Source organism: Argentina silus (genome assembly GCF_951799395.1).
Source record: "Argentina silus genome assembly, chromosome: 20".
Classification (NCBI taxonomy): Eukaryota; Metazoa; Chordata; class Actinopteri; order Argentiniformes; family Argentinidae; genus Argentina; species Argentina silus.
The window spans coordinates 11,309,207-11,322,518 of NC_139674.1; the positions used below are offsets into that span (position 1 = coordinate 11,309,207).

Consider the following 13,312-nt stretch of genomic DNA (forward strand, 5'->3'; position numbering starts at 1 on the left):
GGGGGCTGGAGGGCTGGAGGGCTGGAGGGCTGGGGGGCTGGAGGGCTGGAGGGCTGGAGGGCTGGAGGGCTGGGGGGCTGGAGGGCTGGAGGGCTGGAGGGCTGGAGGGCTGGAGGGCTGGAGGGCTGGGGGGCTGGAGGGCTGGAGGGCTGGAGGGCTGGAGGGCTGGAGGGCTGGAGGGCTGCGGGGATTGCAGGGTTTGGCTGGATACCAGTGCTCATTATTTCATTTCATAGGATAGAAGGGGTGCAAATGGAGATTTGTAGTTATAGCCTTGCAAAATGGCTAATTATATCTCCACAGGAGAATGCCAGTATTCCAGAATGCCAGTATATGAATTTGGTATTTGTTTTCTTTCTAATTTGTTGCAGTAGATTAGTCTCAAAAGTGCATACACTGCCCAACAGGTACTGTACACTGGGAAAGAGAAATTACCTGCATTGGTGTTGCATAAAAGCACTTTCACACCTTGCCAGAACACTTTCATAAATACTTTCATACCTTGCCAGAACAGGCCCAAGCCAATGGCTAGGTGTCCAACAGGTGTGAGTACAATTGAGAACCATCACAGAAGAACCTAGACATTCCTAAGATGTCTGCAAGCGTGTTTTTTTTGGGGGGGGGGAGTTTAAACCCTCGTCTTGTAGAGAACTTCTCCAGGGTGAGTAAGTAGAATGGTTGGAGCTAAAGGGTCCTTTAGGGGGGAGGGTGGTAAGGGGGATTTAGTGAAGAGTTGTGTGGATGAGCAGGACCAGGACCAGGATTAGGGCCAGACTAATCTCACATTGTGCCATGTAATGCTGAAACCCCACACACTCCCTTTGATTCACAGACTAGACATGTTCTATTAATGGCACATAATACTGAAAATGTACCATTCTAGAATGCAAAACTTTGAGATGGGGTTGTTCTGACATCGACCTTATTTGGTAAAGTACCTCTTCTGGTCTAAATGCTGCAGCTGACAAATCAAAGCACCAGAGTTGGGAAGGGATGAGAAATACTGTCAAGTAGATTGCTTCATATGGGAAGTATGTGTCTGTTAGTTGTGTTTTATATTTCAGGCATTTCATACACCTCCTGTTCTCGTTAAACATTGAAGATGAATGGAAGAACTTTGTCAAAGTACTTTCTGTTCTAGTTTTGTGTGGGCCTTTACTGTCTAGTCGATGAATAAGGATGAATTGGAATAATACTCAACAGTGTCATCTTTTCCAGTCTTTTGGTAGAACATCTGTGGTCCCCAGTTAACTACATTGTGCAGGTCCTAGGAGACTGAATATTCTTGTTTTTTTGTTGTATATTTCAATTTGAGTTTGTTACAGGAAAAGTTGCTTGTAATATGTTGCATTTTGGCAGATTCTCTTATGAAATAGATGCTACAAGATTGATGTTGCTAATTCCTTAGACGACATGTTGACTGTATGGTTCATGATATGATGTTTATCAATTTCTTTAGACCACACAGTCCTCAGTTTATGGCCAACAAACTTTAAATTTAAAAGCTAAATAAGCTTTAGCTCATGGCAGTGGAAACTATCAGAAATGTATAACATTATTACATAATAATTCCTGCCCCTATGTTCTTCAGGAAGTCCCATGTGATCCAGCTATAGAGTTGACCTGTGCACTTCTTCAGTGTCTCCAACATAAATCATGTTGTTTTATAATCTTTGTTATTGCATGTGTATTTCCCTTGTGTATGTCTGTCTGGTTCACAGTATTAATGGAGTTACATAAGAAGAAATACTCCCGCACACACACTTTATCTCTTATTGAATGTGTCAACGTTTCAAGACATTCTGGGTTGAGAGTTACTCCACCGCTGATCTAAAGTCATATTCCAGATGCTCTGGGATCGCTGGTTTTGGTCTAGCATGCCTAATTAGAGCAGACACTTTTTAGGAGGCTCCAGGTCAGCTAATAAGCTAAACGTCTTTAGTAACTCTCACTTAAGGTTTGCCAGATGTTCAATTTTTCTCCACCCAGAGTCTTGTAATTAGATCCTGCTGTTACAGTCAATCACACCTTGCAAATGCTCCTCTTATGTAAAAATGTCTTGGAGAGTGCTCTATTATGTGGCACAGTAGTCTTTCAATTTCCGTTGAGTGGTATTCTAGAGGTACTACTGTGCTGAGTTTCTGGTAATTCCGTAGCCAAGACCAGAAACACATAATAAGCTAATGCATACTGTTAAGTGTGCAACGTCTAACTCAAGTGATGTCTCAAGGAAATTTGACACAATTGTAGATTAAGCAAGAGGATTAACAAAACACCTATTCTTACCATGGATAACATGAATCATATTTGTCTTTACATTATTGCACACATTTTTTGTGTGTTCTTTCACACCATTCTTACTAACCCAAAATCCTATACAATTTCCTCCTCTTCCTCTTCGCCGGACCCAGTTTTAGACCAGACCATGGAGCTCCGGCTGCCCCTGTCTAGACAATAAAGCCCTTCATAAAGCCCTGGGCCTCACTTCCTCTGCCTTTCGGAGATGTTAAATGAAGGTTTAATCAGCTGCCTGGCCTGGCCGTCCAGCTCGAAGGACCATCCTAGGTAGACTCTCCAGCTGTTCTTGCTCTCCCTCTCCCCCTGCATCGTTCCCTCTCTGTTCTGTTTATCTATCTCTCTCCACCCTTCATTCTACCTCTCCCCCCACTGTCCTCTGCATCTACTCTAATGCTGTCTCCCCCCTCTCCTGTTCTTTTCTGTTCTCCACCTCTCCCTTTCCTTATATCCTCGTCCCCCCTTTTCCCTATTCGATCGCTCCTATTACCCCCTTCCCCACTGCTATCTCGGGCCCCTTCTCCATCTCCTCCTTTCCCCCTGTATATGTGTCACTCACCTATACCCCTTGATTCACTCTCCCTCTCTAATACCTCTCTCTCTCTCTCTCTCTCTCTCTCTCTCTCTCTCTCTCTCTCTCTCTCTCTCTCTCTCTCTCTCTCTCTCTCTCTCTCTCTCTCTCCAAAGCAGGATCCAGATGTGGGGCCCAGATGTCCCCTCTCTGGCCCTGTCCTCCCTCACTGGGACTGGCCTGCCTGCTTTAACCATAAAATAAACATTGAAAGCTGAATACAGAAACAGGGAGAGTGCCCCGTAGGGACAGAGAGAGGGGGAGAGGAGAGATGGGTAGAAGTCTGCTGTGTTAACCCTATTGACATTCTTGGCTCCCCTGGTCTTAAAGTGTGTGTGTGTGTGTGTGTCACATACTGTGTGTGTGTGTGTGTGTGTGTGTGTGTGTGTGTGTGTGTGTTTGTGTGTGTGTGTGTGTGTGTGTGTGTGTGTGTTTGTGTGTGTGTGTGTGTGTGTGTGTGTGTGTGTGTGTGTGACTGCATAAGACATTGGGGGGGGGGGGGGGGGGGGGCACAGAGCGAGAGTAGCCTAAGTAGAGTAAGATTCCCTAAGCTGCATACCAACTCAGATTGACACTTTGCTAAACATGCCCCCGGGTCCATCTGCTCAAATGAGTCATGAAAAGGTCATGTGCTTTACCATGGGGATGGGGTATGGCCTAATGTTTTGTTCCATTGCACACGCAAGGGTTAACTGTGTCCAAGCCACCTGTGAGCGAGGGGGGCTGCTTTTTAACCCCTTCACCCCCGCCATAGCACAATGATGACTTCACTTTTTTACAAAAGAGCAGAAGAAGAGGAGAAAAACCGCTGCGCTGGCAAAAGTAGCCAATGCATGCTTTGAAACAGATCCCCACTCACACACACATACACGCACCCCCCCCCCCCTCCCCCCCACACACACCCCTCTCTCAGCTCAACCAGTGGATGTCAAAGGTACAGCTGGGAATAACACTAACAACAATACAAACTGAATAAGGCTTGCTCCCCTCTCTCCGACCACATGGACGCTAGTGAGACTGCTCCAGCTCTGTGGACCGGCACCAGAACAGAGCTCAAGAGGATCCGAAAACCAGCACTTCCTCTTAACCAAGCCTTACCTGGCTACACACAACACACACACAACATTTGGAGAAGCAGGTAATGTTGTTCTTTTTTTTTGCATGATGAAATGAGGAGGGGTGAAAGGCTGTTGGGGGACGGAGAGTTCCTCATTCTTTCTTTGTTTGATTATTTACATCTGGGGAGATTGCTATCCAAAGTATCCCTGTCTTTACCTTTGATCTGGCGCTCCAAGCCAGCTTCTGTTCCAAAACTAACAGTTGGTTGGAGATCTGAAAATGGCCTTGCATTCAAATATAGGGGCTCTAAATAGTGTTTGAAAGTGTTCCTTTGGCTGTTGTGAAGAATTTGGGTCTATTGTGATTTTTTCTTTTTGTCATACAGTTTTTTTCTGTAAGGTTCAGAGAGAGAAGTTTTCTGTAGTACTTTTGCAGGCATGACTAAGCCAGGTAGAGGTTTTTAGCATCATCAAATTATCCTCAGTGTAGACTTCCTTGTCTAATCAACATTTTGTTGCAAGTAATACTTTACCAATGTTTTATTTGCGGGTAAGTGGAAAATATGATTATGCCATGGTTTAGATGTCAGTGGCATAATTTATTTCCATCATTAGTCTCATATACTGTAGTTATTCATAGACACTAATGGAAACAAATAATTAGGTAGATAAACTGCATAAAATTGTCATTCCAATGCCAGACAGTTATTTTTCCAGAGCAAGTTTCAAGTAATTATCCACAGACACAGGGCTTGTTCAGTACTACTAATAAGTTAGCTGCGTCTCCACTTGATGCTGGAGAGAAGTCAACTGCATTTCAGCACAGTCATCAAGTGAAACTGAACCCAAATCCCAGTGCAAATACAGCCCTTCATGTAATTAACATAGCTGGCCACGACACAAAGCCCCTTCCAGGAAATTAATATTATCGTATTCCTCTGCATGTGTTTCCCTTTAGATTGTCAAACAGGGAAGTGCCAACATTTGTTTTCAATACTATTTTGCTCAATTCTGCAAACTCGTGGGAAGATCTGAGTCACCAGATTGTACTTCAGGAAAGCCAGAGTTTTTGCCTGACAAGAGTAATGTGATTACAAAATATATCAAGAATGATAATGATAATGATAATTCCATTTTGGTGCGTATTTACATTCTATTTCTAATTCTTATTAAGCACTTTGTTACAAATGTCCATTGAGTGGAGGTAAGAACATAACTCAAATGTGGCCAAGTAGCTGCAGCCCAAATACAAAACACTTCATTAGGGTGTTATTGTGTGTAGATTTCATACACATTTGTCAAGTCCAGGACGAGTGTTTAGTTACTGCTGATGAGCAAGTGCCCCCTTAAAGAGAAACAGATGTTAAGTGGTAATACAAACAGATGTGTGGGTAGGGAAGCACTTCAGTCTTGGCAGTTACGATCCGTTGCTCCAGTTTTAAGGATTCAACAGCTCTGCTATAGAATCATAGCTTGTTTAAGGAGGGGTGTGTATTTATGTGTGCTTGTTTAAAGGAGTTGTGTGTATAATGGAAGTGGATGCTACCTGGGATCCCTTACCTGGGATTCAAACAACAACAAAGCAGTCTCCCTGCCATTATTTTTAAGTAAACAGCTGATTGGGGATGGGGCTAGAGAAATGTTACCACTCTCAAATTCATAGACAGAGCTGTGGATGCAAGGATTGGCCATCCATGAGACAAAAAATATAGCTGTAACCACATTTTAATCCTATATAGCATTTGTTTACAATTATTTATTTAAAAAAAAACAATGGAATAACTATCTTATATTTTGCTTATAAGTGTTGACTGTGTGGTTCATGATCGAATGTTAATCGATTTCTAATCTCATTAGACCACACAGTCCTCAGTTTAAGGCCAACAAACTTTTACAAAATAAGCGTTTGCTCATGGGGGTGGGGAGGTGTGCCCCTCTCTGTCCAGTCAGGTTTTTCTTGACAATATTTCCGTTAATTTCAGGGACCCTCTTTTGGCGTGAGCGCTAATTTAAGAACTAGTGGCTGAAATTATACAAAAAACCTTGGGTTGCGGCAAATGCTCATAACTGATTTGATATTCGATGTGTTTCTTTCATCCAGAGACCCATAAATATTAGCCGCAACTTGATGTGATGTCATAAACATAAGTGATGTCTAGGTTTTGAATATCTAGATAATATGTAGGGTTGTCAGTACCCTTTTATGTAAGACTTTTATGTAAGCATATTAAATCTAGTTAGAGCGCATGTGTTGGCCAACCTTTTTCTGAAGTGGGCATCGTAATTAACGTACATTCTCCCAATACCGAAGTCTCTAAATGTGTTTGGGTTTCATGGTACAGTAAGACAGGTAACATTCCACAGGTCAACTTCTGAGGTGAGCACAATGATTGACACGCAGACCTGCTTGTGAGCCAATTACCTTGCGATTTGGCATGAGATCACTTTAAATGTGTTTGGGATTCATGCCATGTTTTACAGGTGGTTGGATTCTCTTCAGGGATTATTGCCATGTTTATGCCTCTCCAATTGGTGTTTCCAATGTCTTGGAGACTGACTGCTCTGTGCAGTCGCACTTTCCCAGACACAAGGTGATCCCTAAAGTGTGTCCATTTGCGGATCATCTTGGATCAAGGCTGCCTCCAACCTTGGGCAAGCCAATCACATGAGATTATCCAGAGGCATTGATGGGCCTTTGCCGGCGTCAAAGGAAATGAGAACAAGCTAATCACAAAACGAGATTGTCAACCAATGCCTACTTGCTTCTTTGATAATAGTTTGCCAACCCTATTACTTAAATCCCCTTATTTGACCCTAATCCTACCCTGCCTTAAATCTCATGTTTGAACAGACCATTGTGTGCTGAAGAATCAGGTGTGTGATGTCCTTTAAGGTCAGAGGTATCTGACTGTGTTTGATTGGATCAAGACATTCCTGGTTTGTCTTCAGGAGACATAAACAGGGTACATTTAGACCAGGCCAACTGTCAGACTCATTAGTACGAGCTTTTAATGCAAAATGTATGGGCACTGAATGTTTCCAACATTACCAAACTGTTCATTGAAGATGAAGAGAGATGTAAGAAAAAAAACTGTAAGAAATAGTACTTTCTCCTTTAAAGCCACACTTCGTGAGTTGGCCCAAAAGAAGTCCAGCGGCAAAACCATTTTAACAATACCATGCCAATAAAAGATGACTATGGCCATACTTCTGATTGTCATGGAATTAGGGCCAAACCATGATTCATAACACATGAATTGCTACCATGCCAATTCAAATAGAAAGAGAGGAAGAATATGAGATTTGTCTCTCTAGATCAGTCTGATTCAACTTTATCTCGCTTAGACAACAAAGCCTGATTAGTGCTAAGGGCATTAGAGTTTTCGGTGGGATGTTTGTCTGAGGGACACAAACAGGATGACAGTGCCAATCGTGGAGGTATGGGGGGTGTAGCCTGATTCTTAATGGGCCATGTCCGAAACCCTTGCCTGCCACAGTGTGGCAGGATTAAGGGAGATTCTGCCACCATGGGATTATGACCTCTGATCTCAAGACCGTGATTGGCTGAGAGGTCTCGTGTGGCCATTCATGGATGAAGGGCCAGATGGTACAAATAGGTGAGCAGTGTGGTTCATCATTTAAGACTGAAATTGTCACCGGGCCTCCTGAGCAAGGCAGAGACAGGACGCAAAGACAGGCAAATCAGAGACAAAGGTAGGTGTGTTTTTTGTGGGAAATTGCATTGGGTTGCCAGTGTCAGGGAAGTACAGTAGGGATGGATGGGACTCTGCATGCAAACTTATGGTCTGTTCAAGGAGCCATGAGTCAGTGTTGGGAGTGGACAGCTGCATAGTCTACAGGGCTGGACTATCAGTTGCTTGTTGACTCGCACCTTCATTTTTATGCTGCCAAAAGTGCTTCTGTGGATAATTTTCTGTACTCAGTTTCAAAAGTATTTAGTTTTGCAGTGAATGCAGTTGAGGCTTTGATTGGTTCATAAGAGTGTCCAGGTAGTGTCTTTTTGTGGTAATAGCTTAATGCCTGCTATAGCTATAGTATATGCAAGGTCAACATTTTTCCCGATCTTGGTCACACTAAGACATCTAACTACTAGCTGTGCACTTAGTCAGGTGTATGGCAGGACCGCAGCATCTTCCCAACATGCAGTGTGTTGACCTTGTGTGCCACACCTGGCACCTGCTGCAAAGTGAGGAGTTGGTGACCTTTATAGAGATATAAAGTGCCAGAGGCCCCATAACCCATTACAAGGTGTGAGGGCCCCTTTGAAGTGGGCCCAGACATGGAAGAGCCAGGCCCAATGAAAATTAGTTCCAGACAAACACGTGGAGCGTACACCAAGACTTTAAACCAGCACCAGATGACAGCTGAGAGGAATCAAATACATGAGGGTAGGATGGGGAGAGAAGGCTTTCTCGCCTTTTTTATCTTTGTGTCTCTCTGTCTTCCTGTCTAGTTCCCTTTCTTTTCTGTCTTCCTGTCTAGTTCTTCTTTCTAGTGGTCTCTGCCACTCTCTCTCTCTGTGTACCACATCCATGTAGTACTATCCATCTCTCTCTTTCATTGTGTGCGTGTGTATCTGTGCTCAAACATGTTTGTGTATGTGTGTGTTCAGGTGCTGTTTAACTCACTATTGTCAGGTGGACATGCTCTGTGTTCACTCTCAGAATAGCCGTGCGTGGCATCCATGCGTGTTTGACAGTGTCTGACGCTATCAGCCTCCGCTAGTCTTAATCATAGAGATTAGCATCCAGTCAGGAGCAATGCTCTTAAAGTTGACCTTGCACTGTATTCTGTCTTTAAGAGACTGAAGCTCTTAGAACAAGAGGACCGCTGGGATGCCTAGGGCATGTTCCTGGTTCTTGGCAACGTGTGTTATCTTCATGTGAACTCCGATGCTAATGACCTTCGCATCAACTCAGCTATGGTTCATTAGGGCTCGTTGTTACCATCTGAGGGCATCCCTACATTCATAGACATCTGAATGGCCTGCTTAATTGTATCGAATGAGGGACTAGATTAATGAACCATCCCCTGGAGTGAAGTCATCTTTATGCATGCATGTGTGTGTGTGTGTGTGTGTGTGTGTGTGTGTGTGTGTGTGTGTGTGTGTGTGTCCGAGCAAGCAGGTGTGCTCTAGGTTATTCCATTCAAATGTCATCCTCTCTAGTGTGTGTTCCATGACCATCAGTCTCATCTGCTTTGTTTGTTTGTATTTGTGCTTTATCCTAGGCTAAGCATCAAGATGAAGACTCTACTGGCCCTTCTCTTTACCCTCCTGCTGGTTGGCCCGGCTCTGGCCCAGGATATGCCCTATGAGGACTTCCTTGTCCAGCTACAGGCCTGCCCGCGTGAGTGTCGCTGCCCACCCAGCTTCCCTAACGCTGTCTACTGCGAAGGAAAGGGCCTTAAGCACATCCCCAACATCCCCCCACACACTTGGTACCTCTACCTGCAGAACAATCTCATCGACGTGCTGTCGGAGGACGCCCTGCGCAATGCCACGAAGCTCCGCTGGCTCAACCTCAGCCGCAACAAGATCACCAGTGAGGGTGTGGAGGAGGGTGCCCTCAAGAACATGCCTCACCTTGCCCACCTCTACATGGATGACAACCTCCTGAGCTCTGTCCCCTCAAACCTCCCCTCCAGCCTGGAGCAGCTGCGTCTCTGCCGTAACCGCATCTCCAAGATCCCTGCCGGGGTGTTCTCAGGCCTGGCCAGGCTTCGCCTCCTGGAGCTACAGGGGAACAAGCTTCAGGATGACGCAGTGACCGAGGTTAGCCTGAAGGGCCTGAACAACCTGGTCCAGATCAACCTGGCCAAGAACCAGCTGTCCAATATGCCCCTTGGTCTGCCACCCACCACCACCCAGCTCTACCTGGATAGCAACAACATCGACAAGATCCCAGCCGGGTACTTCAAGGACCTGCCCAAGATGGCCTTCCTCAGACTCAACCGCAACAAGCTGGACAATGCTGGGGTGCCCAAGAACGTGTTTAACATCTCCAGTATTCTGGACCTGCAGCTGTCCCACAACCAGCTGACCGAGGTGCCCCTCATTTCCCAAGGCCTGGAACATCTGCATTTGGACCACAACATGATCAAGAGTAAGTCTATGAGACTCTTCTACTTTCATTGATTCATATATTGAATAACAATCTGGTGGCTATAAGTATTCTGTACATTGGTTTGATTTATTCAACACAAAAACCAAGTAGATACACTCTGCGCCCTCCCGTGTCTTCTAGAAAAGATTCGGGACCAATGAGTTCATCGGTTCTTGTCATAAGCTCTAGCCATCTCAGAACAGAACATTCTAAAGTAAAATGTGGAAGAATATTTGACTAAAATTATGTCTCTACAATCACAGGTGTGAATGGCTCTGAAATCTGCCCTGTGCCATCCGAAACTTTGGATGACCAGCTCAACGAGAGTGTTCCTCAACTGCGCTACCTCCGCCTCGACGGCAACGAAATCAAGCCACCAATCCCCAGGGACGTTATTCTGTGCTTCCGTCTCCTTAGGTCTATCGTCATATAAAGTGTTATAAAACTATACCGGTAGTCTCCCAGATCAGATGACAACTAACTAACGGCGATGAAGATGCTAATCTAATCAAGGACTTTAGATCTGTGGGTTCACAGGTCGAGGATGGCATTTGCTGTTGAAAATGCAACTAATGAATTAGAAAATAACAGAATAGAATTGCAATTCCTCTCTTGAATTGGCAGAATTTAAATGGAATTGACTCTATCCTTGTTGGGTGAAATTCATCTGACACACCGTAGATAGATTTTGATGGGACTGCAGTACTGTCTTTTGACCACTATGCCTTAAAATAGCCCTTATAGTCTCCATGCAACAGCACAGTATGTATGAGTGCACTTCTTAAAACACATTGGTACATTGATCTGATCATCTGGACATGGTAGAAAACCTGCTTGAAATTGTGTCACAAAATTATGAGGGGACACATTCATTACTCTGACAATGTGACTGGGACAGGAAAAGTAGAATATTGTTTAAACAGTATATATTTAAGGCATGTTGTATGTACTGACGACCCTTGGTCCTCACTCCCTTTCTTTGACCAAGAGAAAATGCTTTTGAATGTTTAGCCAAAACAATACTTTTTCTACTGCTCTACTTTGAGTTTGTATTATAAGTTTTGTGGGGATTTAAGTCTGCTCCACTTTCTTTAGAAACCTATGCTTTTCCAGAAACATACAGTGATAAGTTCTTCCACATACCATAATTTATTTTTTATTTAAAATTGCTATTTCAAATAAATAGTTGTATTCAATTAATTAATGTTCTCTTTTATCTGGACCGTGAAATTCAATTTTGTACATCATGGGTCTGTAGTACTGTTAGCCAATATATTTTGGAAATACCAACACATGTGTGAAGTTCTTGTATGTTGTCCAGAATATGGAACATAGTGAATGTCTTGTAAAGGCCATGAATATCAATAAAACATTTTCTGATATAAAGTGTGTACATTGACTTTAAGGCGTTGCAGTGCTCATCTTTCTCTTAAATATAAAAGTACTGTATGTAATGAAGTGCAGCATAATGATTATTGTCAGGGGATTTTTATACGCACATCTTGCGTGGTTGTTCATATTTGCAGCAGTTTCTATGATTTACTGCTGAAGAGTTGGAGATCTGAAATCCCCCAGAATGCTGTTAGTCATGCACTCCCGCATGTGCCAGAGGGCTGTCATTTAAACACTGAGTCAGCAGTTCTAAGTGCAAGTTTCAAGCCAGTACACTGGAAATTAGATATTGATGCAAATCTTGTAATTGAATTCAATGCTTCACTGTGACAAATGGAATATTTTCCTCCCTATCTGGTGACTGATTTACCATGATGGCACGTCAGTGGGGCATTCAAAAATGCGACAATGTTTTGCAGTGCTCTAAACATATTTGGCAGCCAAAGCTACAACAGAATGAAAAGCAGATGGACGCCACCAGCACAATTAGTATTTTACCTTCTACACTCTTCGCTTGCCGCGTATCCCAATACTTAACCGTCTTATGCCAATTCCTCCTGAAAGCTCAGCAGTAACTGTAGATACTGTACATTTTATTCTGTAGCTAAATGGAGTGATTAGCTCTCTCTGTCTGTCAGGGATTATTCTTAAGTACCAGAGGCAAGCATTCCTCCAGTCAGTCATGATCGATCTCTCTCGCTCTGTTGCGCTTTGTCTTACTCTCTCTCCATTCCCTCTGGATCTCCATCTCCTTTTCTCTCGCTTCATTGCTCCCTCAGTTTTATGCTCTCTATTTAATCTCCTCTCCACTTAATCTCTCCATCACTCTCTCGGGTTTATTCTTATTTTATTGCACAGTTTTGGCCAGATAATTTCAAGTCCCGAGGACGAATCCTACAGTGAGATTCATGTTGATAACTTGCTATGTGGACAATGTGTTAATATCACTGAGGGAAATCTCAAAGGATGCATAGGCCTACACATCTCCATTTAAATGTCAGTCTTCATTTTCTCAGTGCAAGAGTCAGTCTTCAGACTGATGGTAATGAGGGAGTTATCACTGTTCCCATTTTGAATCAATACCTTTTGAGAATCACGCAGGGGTAATTGGTGACATCACAACTGCCATATTCATTCCACCACTTCAAGAGTTGTAGGCACTATAAAGGTAGCAGGTGCAGAACGTTCCAAAATTCCAGCACAGTGCTCTTTCTCTCACTCAGCAAAAGCTATAGAATTACCAAAAGAGAGAGAGAGAGAGAGAGAGAGAGAGAGAGAGAGAGAGAGAGAGGGTGGGGGGTCAAGTGAAAATTGAGGCCAGAAAACCGCAAACATGGATAAAGCTGACATGTGAACGCTACTCAGGAACTTCCTGTCTGTGTCCCCTACCTTGTTTCTGCCCTGGCCTGCACACCCAACTACTGTTTCCATTGGCGTAAGTGGAAGTGCCTCATAAAAAGGCTGGTCCTAGCTCAGTTTTGCATTCACTCTCCAGTGTACAAGAGTAGGGTTTGAGATAGAGTACGCTGATCCCAGATCTGTGCATAATGGCAAACTCTGCCTGCGTAGGGCCGTATGCCTCTAGGTGGAGGTTCCACACCACCGATTCAGGATCAGATATCCCCACACCAACCGAAACACTTCAGAATAGGAAATAACAAAAAAATGACGATAAAACTGACGATAAAGCGCTAACCTTCTGTAGACCAGCTAACGCAGAGCTGCTTGGCAGTGAATAGAGAAGAGAGCTGAGGCCTTTCTCCAGGCAGGGACTTCCTCTCAGCATCGTGCTAACAGGGGCTCTTCACAGAGGGCCCATTGTGTGCTGGGGCCCCATCGATTCCCCCCATACATGAAAGAAGCACATGCCA

At 43.9% G+C, this 13,312-nt stretch overlaps 1 protein-coding gene across 1 annotated transcript; it reads left to right on the plus strand.

The window, feature by feature from the left end:
* Positions 1 to 9,187: 9,187 nt before the first annotated feature.
* On the plus strand, positions 9,188 to 10,482 carry kera (keratocan; the record flags this gene model as incomplete). Its single annotated transcript, XM_083691984.1, has 2 exons — positions 9,188 to 10,049; positions 10,313 to 10,482. 2 exons carry the CDS (start codon positions 9,188 to 9,190, stop codon positions 10,480 to 10,482), a joined length of 1,032 nt encoding a protein of 343 aa, XP_083548110.1.
* Between the last annotated feature and the right edge of the window lie 2,830 nt (positions 10,483 to 13,312).